Source organism: Indicator indicator, chromosome 4 (assembly GCF_027791375.1).
Source record: "Indicator indicator isolate 239-I01 chromosome 4, UM_Iind_1.1, whole genome shotgun sequence".
Lineage (NCBI taxonomy): Eukaryota > Metazoa > Chordata > Aves > Piciformes > Indicatoridae > Indicator > Indicator indicator.
In genome coordinates, this window is record NC_072013.1 from 11038583 (window position 1) to 11048638 (window position 10056).

Sequence of the window (10056 nt, forward strand, 5' to 3'; positions counted from 1 at the left end):
AGAAGTCTGGCCCAGAACAGGGATGGCATGGAGGAAGGCTACCGAGCCCTCCCACCATCCTTCTCTCTGCAGGCCTAGGTGGGGCAGCCTGCGTGCCCAGTGTCTCCTGGGCATCTCTTTGTGAGCCCTCTGCATCACATAGCCAGGGTGGAGAGCTGTACTTGGCCTGGGCAGCTGCTGTGGTAGGCCCATTTCCCAAACACTGACTTGTATCTGGTTGCCCTCCCTGCTTCACCTCCCTACCCCAAGGCGAGATGTTGCACTGGGTGGGAGGGGCACTGCTGAGGTCAGTGCTGCCCTCAGGGGATTCCCTCCATGCCCCCACAACGTGTCAGCATCTGTCCTCTGAGTCCGACTCTTGCCATCCCGCAAACGGGGGGCAGGGCTTTGCGGGGCAAAGCTGGGAGCTTGCACAGCCCACACACAAGCGCCCTGGGCAGGCCACCAACTTGCCCTCTCCAGTTTTGGCAGAAAGAGGGATTTTGATGCATAGGAGCCATCAGGGCTCCCAGCCCTGAGTCGTGCATGCAGTGGGGTGGCATTTCACCCATCACCTGCTCTGGGGCATAAGGCACCACAACCACTATTTCTGCTGATGCTGTGGGTGTTGAGCATCCACAGAAGCATCAAGCAAGCCCCTCAGCAAGGGTTTTGCGGAACTGACTGTGTCTGGGACCAGGAGGTGCCAGCAGAAGAGGAGAGCTGATGGCTCCAGGCCTTGCAGATCTGCTTGGCGCATTTGGATGGGCTGTGGTTGCAAAGCAGATTGCAGCTTGGGTCCCAGGAGAGCGTCCTGCTGCCATGTGGGGTCCATGTGGTCCCACCTCCATTTACACCCAGCAGTGTCCACTGGGTAGTGCTGGGTGGCACCATTTGAATCCCTCCTACTACCAATACCAAAAAAGGGTATGAGGATAGTGTAGAGAACTAGAATACCTTTCAGGCTTTTTGGCCAGTGGGTGGAGATTCCCTGGAGAACACGGGATACTCTGGTGGGGAGCAGAGGCACAGGGCAGTGCCAGGGGCCAGCAGCAATACTGGCAGTTAATAGTGATAGCATCCCAGTGCATTCAAACCTGGGATGCTCCAGCAGTGCCTGGAGTTCCCATCAGCACTGCTTGCAAGCCCCTGACAGACAAGGTGCACATCATCTTCTCAGAGGTCCAAACAGCTGCCCCCACTGCCTGGCCTGGAGGCGTTTACAGCCCCAGCTTCGCCCTTTCTCCCTAGTTTGTATCTTCCCTGATCGTTTTTGTACAGGTAGTTGAGAGACACACTGTCCCCCTGCCCGCCTGGCCCCTCGGTGCACACGTGAGCTGAGTTGCTGTGCAATTCCAAGCCTGGCTTGTATTGGGGCAGAGGCGGAGGGGGTGTTGGTTGCCCTGCCCGTGGAGGGCTGGGGTTCTGTGCAATACCTGGATCTGTGTTTCCTCGGCGCTGTCGTAGGACTGTGTTTTTGTAATTCCGTCAGGCTGCTGGCTCCAGCAGGCCCAGGGCCTGGTGCAAGCCTGCATTCCCATCGCTTTTCAACTTGGACTGTTTGTATGTTGTTGTTTCTTGCCATTGAAATAAAGAGATGGATGTTTTAGCTCCTGTCTTCTTGCTGCATCTGCAAGATGGGATGGGCCTGGCACCCATGATGCATGTGAGGTTGTATCTCAAGTCCTCTGCCCCTCTCCTGACTGGAGGTACTCTTGGGGGCTTGCCTGCTGTGCCAGATTGTTGCCTGCTTTCCTGCACAGCATCCCTCTGGGACAGTTGATGGATACAGGATCTCTGTCTCAAGGAACTCTCTCCCCCATTCTGTGGCACACATTGACATTCAGCATAATATGTAAGAGGGAGAAAGCACACTGCTATTCCAAGTGATCCAGAAGGACTTGGAAGTACAAGTCAGGAGCTGACAGTCTGCTGTTCCTGCCCTGCTCTGGTTCCTCCGTGCAGCTGTTGGTGGATACTACACCAGCCTCCAGATCACAAAATGTTTCTGTTGGCCTTGTTTTCTGGTGAGCTGTCCCCAGCCATGCTGCTCTGCTGGGGATGAGCCATTTTGGCATCTCTTCCTGTTCGTTCCCTGTTCCCGAGGAGAGCCTTGGGGTCCTGCCTCCAGGGCTGAGCAGTGCTGTGGGAGGACTGCTCTCCGATTACAAAAGCAGGGGATTATAGATGCTGAGGATGACTGAGGCCAATGCCACCTCTCCTGTAGACTTTCCTTTGCAAAATAAGGATCATTGCTATGGCCAGCAGCATGCTGGTGAGGGAGCCAGAGATGGGCACTGTGGGTGATGGGGAGCTGTACCTTCGACTTGGCAGCCAGCCTGTCGCCGCCTCCTCCCGGCCCGCAGCAGCAGCCTCCTTCCCAAGCTGATTGTCCCTACCACCCCCCACACATCCTTTTCATCGCATTCAGCCTTTCGGCTCATGCCCAGAGCTAACAGTGGGGGTCTGTAGAAGGTGTAAGCCACACCAAACTGTCCCAGCCACCCTGAGACACCCCAGGGACCAGGTGTATGTGCAGCTAGGAGGAGGGGGCCTACACTACTCCAGTGCCCAGACCCTGGCATATTGGCACTTGGCCCATGTCTGAAGGGGAAGAGGACCATCAGTAACCATGGCAATATGAGTTTTCCAGCTGCCCCAGTGTCGAATTATGGTGGGGAAGAGCAGTGATCCCAAAACATGATTGCTATGATGAGGGGTGTTAGGAAAGGGGCAGCCTACCGTTTGGGGGAGAGCCCTGCCCTTCTCTCTGAAGGGCTTCAGCATGCCCCCTTTTTTTTTCAGCTGGGAGATCTGAAGATCTGTCTGGCCTCCTGTGGCATAGAAACACCCCTGGCAGTGTCTAAATGGGGTGCATGTGTGCAGGCTAGGGGACGTCATGCAAGCACAGCCCCAAATAAACAGTGGTGGGGTGACAGCAGATGGCCCTGTGAATGATTACCTGCCACGTGCTCTGCTCTGCAACCCTGAATTAGGGAAACATCCCCCTCGTGCTGAGCTGTGTCCCCTGCACTGGCATTGCCCACCGTTCACTAACAGTGCCCCAAGGACCAGGCTTTGACTGGAGATGAAAAATGTGGAGCCGACATGCTGTGAGTTATCTTGTGATGCTTTTAGAGGTAAAAAGCTTGAGTTAAACCACTGCAGAGAAACACACCTGGGTTGGTCACGCTCGTCTCCGTCCTCCTTCCCTCAGCATGAGGCCCCTTTCTGCAAACAGCCTTCTGCTGCTTGTTTGACCTGGGGAAGGAGCTGTTCCCCTCCTCCTCTGCATCCTTCAGAAAGGGCCCGAAGGGATCAAGCACAGCCACTGCTGAGAGGATGTGCACCAACACTGCTTCCACAGAGCCCCCAGACCAAGCAAGCCACAGGAGGGAAGTGGGAACTACTGGAAACAGAGGAAGGAGTGAAAATTTGCTTCACCATACTTTAGGCTGCTCTGCTCTGGGGACTCCAATGAGGTCTCTGGCTCCTGGCTGGAGCTAGATGAAGAAAAGCAGCAGCACTCACCCCATACCTAGCTCTCACAGCTCCATCAGGCCCTGGTTAGCTCATCACAGTCCCGTAATTCAGACTTGCAAACCTGATGCCACTGAGCCCTAGCCAAAAGCAGCACACTTAAGCCCTTCCTCTTCTTTACGACTGTGAAGGAGGGAAGATGGCATGTTCCCTCCCCAAAACCTCTGCAGATGTCCAGGAAACTGCCGGCAGGGTGTGAGTTAAATGCAGGAATCTCTCGGAAAGCGATTCCCGGTTGTGAAGCAGCTCATAAAAAACAGCCCCCTCTAGCCCCACCTGTGGCAGCCCTGCTCTCAGCCTTCCTTCAAGGTAATGGATAAGCCCCATTCTTCTGGCACGACGATCGTCTTTCTGACTGGTAACTCCAGAAGGGAGTTGGCTTGGCCCCTGCATCTCCTAAGAAAAGGAGGTGGATGGGGGAAGGGAACAGTTATGTCTGCAATGCCCTTTCATCCCCAATCCAATTTTACATCACTGCTTAATCCAAGGAGATGGGCAGCAGCTTGGCTGTGCTGGGGCAGGCACCTCATGAAGGATGGGGCTAGGGAAACACCTGGGCCAGCATAAAATGATGTGGTGCTGCTTCAGTGCTGACCAGGTACCCCCTTTCCTGGTACTCCCAACAAAGAAATGGAGAAGGGTGGGAAGGGCAGAGACCATGAAAGGTCGGTCCCTCAGTGGCAGTATCCACGGAGCTGTTGGAGACACAGGGTGTTTCCCTTCACTCTGTTCAACTCCAGTGGGTCCCAGAGGGGCAAGCCCGAGGGGAGTCCTGCCCAGCTTGCACCCTTTCAGCCGCTCATTAATTTGGGGGAGGCCAGCCGAACCCCCCCGGCTGAGGAGCCTGAGGAGCCTCACTGAGAGGCAGAGCCCAGAGGAAGGTGCCTTTGTGCCTGCACGGGGAGGGGAGGGCTTGGAGGGGCAGAGGAGGAGCTTGTGAAAAGTTTTGGGTTAAAAAACCACCTTTTTTGCTGCCAGCCGAGCCCGACGTCAGGGGCCGCTGTGCGCTGCGCGGGGGCTCCGCACGCGGCCGCCACACAAAGGCAGCAGCTCCACTCCTCTCCGCACCGCATCCCGCACCCCGCTTCGCACCGCAGGTGAGTGTGGGCTCTCCGCGGTACGCAAGGTCGGACCCCGCTTTCCGAGCCCCAGCCGCCGCGGGAATAGGCGAGCCATGACCTACCCCTGGCCTCACCGGGGAGGCGGCGGTAACTCAGGCTGGGGGCTTCCCGGTGGGGGAAAGGGGTTTGGCGGGGTGGGAGACACGGCCCTGGCAGGAGAGAAGCTGCAGCAAGAAGCAGGTGTGGGGCAGGGGTTCTAGGGACGCCTGTGAAGACACAAGAATGTGCCTGGAGGAGTTTGGGGGGGAGTCAGGACTCCTGGAGAGCAAGCAGGGGGCGAGATAGTGGCCCGGGATGTGAGTCAAACCCCCTTGTCTGGACGGAAGCACACCCACAACGGTACGGGGACGGCTCAGGTGGTGGGAGATACTCCGTCCGGAGCTGCCGTGGAGTGGGGCTCGGCGACCTCCAGCTTTTCCGGGGGGATCGGACGGAGGGAAAGGGGCCGTGCTGGGGTCACGGGGAGGGAGCAGAGAGTGGAAGCGTGGACAGGCGCTGCCTGCTCTGACCCACAGAAGGCACAGCAACCCCTTTTATCCCGGAGCACCTTCTCCTCTCTGCGAGGGGACGGTGAGGCCGTCTGCTGGGAAGCCCTGCAGCCAGCCTCCCGCGGCTCTGCCCTTCTTAGGTACCTCCGGCAGAGCCTCCTGGTCATGCCTATGGGGGCCATGCCTTGGCTGATGGAAAAGCTCAGTCTCCTCTCTCCTGGCAGCAGGGAAATTCCTGCTGAGGGGCGGGGAGGTACTGGGTACCCGAGCCATGGGCTCCCCGGGCATTGGGCTCCTTGCCCGGAGCTTGGGAAGCAGCTCAGCCGCCGAAGGGAGGACAGCAGCCTTGCGCTCAGCTCTGCAAGAGCCAGCTGCGATTTGAGCCGAAGCAGGAGGTACCAATGTTGAAAGAGGGGCTGAGAAGGGGCTCACAGTCCAGGGGTCCCTGCTCCCTCGAGAGAATCATAGAGTCAGTTTGATTGGAAAAGATCTTTGAGTCCAGCTGTCAACCCAACACCACCATGCCCACTAAACCGTGTCCTGAAGTCCACATTTTTTTGGAATGACTCCAGGGATGGTGACTCCACCACCTCCCTGGGCAGCCTGTTCCAGTGTTAGAACACTTTTTCAATAAATATTTTTTCCCCCTAGTACCCAATCTAAACCTCCCTTGATACAACTTGAGGCCATTTCCTCCTCTTCTATCACTAGTCACTTGGGAGAAGAGACCATCAGGGCAGCATCAGGAGACAGGAGTTAGGAGGGATTGTGTGGTCAGCGTTTGGAGAGGCAGTTGCCAATGTCTGTGCTTGACCCTGAGCGGGCTCTGGAGAGGGCTCTATGCTCTCCCATTGCAGTGGTGAGTATCTGGGCTCTGCTTCAGCATCACCAGGCCTCTTTTATTATTTTTATAGAGCTGATCATAAATTATTCAAAGCCAGGGAAACTAGTGGAGGGAAGGAAAGACAAATGGGGACTACAGTGGTGTGGGCAGGCTCCAAACTTCTCTGGTCATGCAGCCCACTCCTGAGAGAGACTGGCATGGTGTGAGAACCAGCTGGGATCTGAGAGGAGAGAAGCCAGGGCCCCACAGGGAAGGGGGAGAAGCTGGCCTGTGTGAATACAGCTGAAGGCAGTGGCAACCCTACCAGGAACAGCTCTTGTTTGGCTGGCAAAGAAGGGACCAGGCTGCCAGGAAAACCAGTTGGAAAATTGCACTCCCTTTCCCTTATGAATGTTTTAGGATGAGCCACAGCTGAGGGTCCCCGCAGGCCTTTGCAAGGGGCACATGATGTGCTGGGCAGAGCCTGGGAGTAGATTCAGGAATCCCTTGGGGCTGTAGCTGGGCTGCGTCTCAGAACTTGCCCCTCTTACAGTCCTGTGTAGTCATGGGCAGGGCCCCATGGTACCCATGCCTTGGGAGCAGAGGGTGTCCATGCCTGAAGGTGAGCCAGGGGTGACCAGAGTAGCTTGGGGTGTCTGCCCTGGGTGCTCAGAGGCTGTGTCTGCAGGACCTGAGCTGCAGACACTGGGCTGGGAGGCCAGTGAAGAAACACATGGAAATGCTCTCCAGAAAAGGATGGAAGAAGTTTACAGAGATCAGGGGGATGTGTGAACAGTGTGGGTGTCTGATGCCCAAGATGATCTGCTGCAGAAAGTGGGACAGCAGTGCTTATAACTCAGCACAGCCCCAACTCAGCCATCTGTAACCAGCCCGTCTGGGCCAAGCTCTTGCCCTTTTGAAGGCAGCTGAGTGGGAAGAGGGCTGAGTGGTGCCGTGCTGGGCAGGATGGCTCCCAGCCGAACTGAGGGGGAAGGCAGCTCTCACCCCCTTCAGCCAGCCGGGCTGTGTAATTCCCTGTGACAGTTCAATGCAGAGCGGAGCCGGCGGCGGACTCATGAAAGGTGAATGCGCTGGAGCCTAAATAATGTGGGGAGCTGCTCTCTCCAGCAGGCTGCCTGGGGAGCCTGGGGGCAGGGAGCAAATGCTGGCCTCAGGCTCTTCCCTGTGCTGACGTCCACCCGGGGCACATGGTGTGTCCTGACCACTCCTGCCGAGCCCAGGATGGAGCCACAGGGCCAGTGCAATGTATTTGGTGGCTGGCTGCCACCAGGCAGATGTGAATGCCATCCTAAAAGGCTTTGGGGGAATAAGGAAGGGGCTGCCAGACTTGAGATGCTGGCTTTGTACATCTGCACTCCTGCTGGGAGCAGGGACTCCATTGTTAGCAACAGAGTCGCATGGTAGCAAGCCAGAGGGAAACTGTTACCTGGCCTAAGGCCACTGAGCGAGGGAAGAGAGGCAGAGCCCCGGGAGCTGCACCCTTATTTGCATGCACCCTTGCCTTGACCTGCTCCCAGACGGGTGCACACCCCCTCACTGCACGGTGGGTGTTGTGCTGACAGCAGAGGTGCCAGCAGTGGGCGCAGCTCTCCCACTCCGTCTCTCCTGAACGCACGCACACTGTACGAGCTTTTCTGCTGAGGTTTGACCTGCTGGTTTAGCTCTACAGACAGCATGTTTGGTTTTGCTGGACTTTCTCCCTCTCCCCCTCCCCCGCCTGGATTGCTCTGAAGCTAGAGAAAGGTGCCATGGTAGCCATACTTCCCTGGCCCTGGGAATCTTTGGTGTGAGGCAGCAGCATGCTGGGTGCTGGATAAAGGAGCCATGGAGAAATACAGGGTGGCAGGGGTCGGAAACTTGTACCAGGGAGCAGAACCCCTGCTGCCAGCATGCAGGTATGGAGCTGCATTGCTTTCTGCAGGCAGAAGTAGCAACCTGGTCCTGGGTGCACCCAATAAAGGGGCCTTCCCCAGCTGCTGTATGGGATGCAGAGGTTCCTGCAGAGACTGTTCTGGCCACATGCAAGGCAGTGGGGGACTGCAGAGGTGGGAACAAGCTCCAAACCCAACAGCTCTGTGGCTGGAGGCAGTCGGTGAAATGCAAAATTAACCCTCCTGTTGCAACTAATACCTATGGTCTAAAGGATGGCACTGAGCAGGGCATGGGGGTGTACACACACATACACACACCCCCCACATACACACACCCCCCACATACACACCCCCCCCACATACACACACCCCCCACATACACGTGTGCAGTGGAGGCAGGTGCCACCTCATGCCCCGGCAGTCCACTGTGCCCCCTCCTCACCATTGCATTGTGCCCTCACCTTCTCCCTCCTTCCCAGGCAGGATGCATGTCCGGGGCCTTCTCCTCCTCCTGGCGCTGATCCTGCTGGCTGCCACTGCTGAGGCTGGCAAGAACAAGAAAGGTGAGGAGCAGCCTGGGGCAGGGGGCCAGTGGGGTGGGGGTCAGCCCAGGGCATGCTCCTGTGTCCCTATAGCGAGCACCTGCTCCCCGCTTCCCTTGCAGAGAAGGTGAAGAAGGACATCTCCGAGTGCGAGGACTGGCGCTGGGGACCTTGCGTCCCCAACAGCAAAGACTGTGGCCTGGGCTACCGTGAGGGAACTTGCAAAGATGAGAGCAAGAAGCTCAAGTGCAAGATTCCCTGCAACTGGAAGAAGAAATTTGGAGGTGGGTGTGTGGCAGTGGGATATCTGAGGACCACCCTGGGCTGAGTGGCCAGGGCTGGTGCCCGTACTGGGTCCTGGCAAGCTCTTGACACCTCTCCTTTCTCTTCCACAGCTGACTGCAAGTACAAATTCGAGAGCTGGGGTGGGTGTAGCTCTCAAACAGGTGTGAAGACTCGCTCCGGCATCCTGAAGAAAGCCCTGTACAACGCCCAGTGTGAGGAGATTGTCTATGTGACCAAGCCCTGCTCTTCCAAGATCAAATCAAAGTCCAAAGGTCAGTCCCCAGCGCTCCTGTCCCCAGAAGAGTCCTGCTGGGAACAAAGGCAGGGTCTCTCTAGGGGTAGCTTGGTCTGTTTGGGTTGGGTTTTGCTGATGGTGTGAGCGATCACATAGGAAGCTCTTCCTTCTGCATCAGCACATATGGCAGCCCTAAAGTCCAGCTGGTGGCTGGGTGGGATGCAGGTGCTGCTAGGAAAAACCCTGGTCACTTCCAGCTTTGGTGAGCTGGAGATTTCTCCCTCTCTTCAGTGGGGCTGGTGCAAAACATAGCTTTGATTGCGGCGGGGAGGCTGCACCATGCTGGCTGTGCTGGCTGCCACAGCAGTGCCTGTGGGGTTGGTGAGCTGCCATCAGAACACTAACTCTTCTCTTCTGTGCTTCTCCCATGCAGCAAAGAAGGGCAAGGGGAAGGACTAGATGAGTAAGAAGCCAGCATCCTCAATGGCCCTTCGACATGGTGCCTACAGGGCTGGATGCTCAGCTGCAGCCAGCCACAATCTAGTCTTCCTCCCCCTCTCCTTCCTCCTTTCTGTGACCTCATCTTTCACTGAGATGCCTTTGTTTTAATCACTAGTGTTGTGGAGAGCAAACCCACCTGCCCCACAAGAGGGGCTTCCCCTCTCCCTGCTACCCACCACCACCGCTGGTATGTCCCTCTTGCCTCCTCTCAGCTGGTGTGGAGGTTCTTTGGGACATGCCTGCAGAGCTGGGATGGGAGCATACATTTATGCCACCCTGCGGCACAAATGAGATGCCTTTAGCCCATCCTGTGGTGAGCCCAGGAGCTTACTTGCTCCTCTGCCAGGTACCAATACCAGGAGGAAGGGCTGGGTGTTGAATGCCCAAGTAACCCCGTCACTCATGCCCCTCATTCCCATAAGGACTGCTCTCAGTCGGGGGCTTTTCCCATCATCCCTTCGGCCAGGGAAAACAAAGCCACTGTCCCCAGGAACCACTGCATCCCCTCTCTTCCATCACTTCCAACCATCTGTGTCCATGCCAGGGCTGCAGCCCCTCTGCCATTGGTACACCAACACTGGTGCTGGGTGGGAGCTCTCAGTTCTTTTGGAAAATGGGGTTTGTTTTCTTTTCCAATAAAAACCTTTTAA

The 10056-nt window shown here is 56.9% G+C and overlaps 1 protein-coding gene across 1 annotated transcript; it reads left to right on the forward strand.

Moving 5' to 3' along the window:
* The first annotated feature begins 8327 nt into the window (after positions 1–8327).
* MDK (midkine) lies at positions 8328–9364 on the forward strand. The gene is made up of 4 exons (XM_054400505.1): positions 8328–8406; positions 8508–8669; positions 8781–8942; positions 9339–9364. Exons 1-4 carry the CDS (start codon positions 8328–8330, stop codon positions 9362–9364), a joined length of 429 nt encoding a protein of 142 aa, XP_054256480.1.
* Positions 9365–10056: the final 692 nt, after the last annotated feature.

What these genes read in the sequence shown, in the direction of transcription:
- MDK (XM_054400505.1), top strand. Translation starts at nt 8,328, where the DNA reads ATGCATGTCCGGGGCCTTCTCCTCCTCCTGGCGCTGATCCTGCTGGCT. An exon ending in GGCTGGCAAGAACAAGAAAG is followed by an intron (nt 8,407 to 8,507) that starts GTGAGGAGCAGC and finishes CTTCCCTTGCAG; the next exon opens with AGAAGGTGAAGAAGGACATC. An exon ending in CTGGAAGAAGAAATTTGGAG is followed by an intron (nt 8,670 to 8,780) that starts GTGGGTGTGTGG and finishes TCTCTTCCACAG; the next exon opens with CTGACTGCAAGTACAAATTC.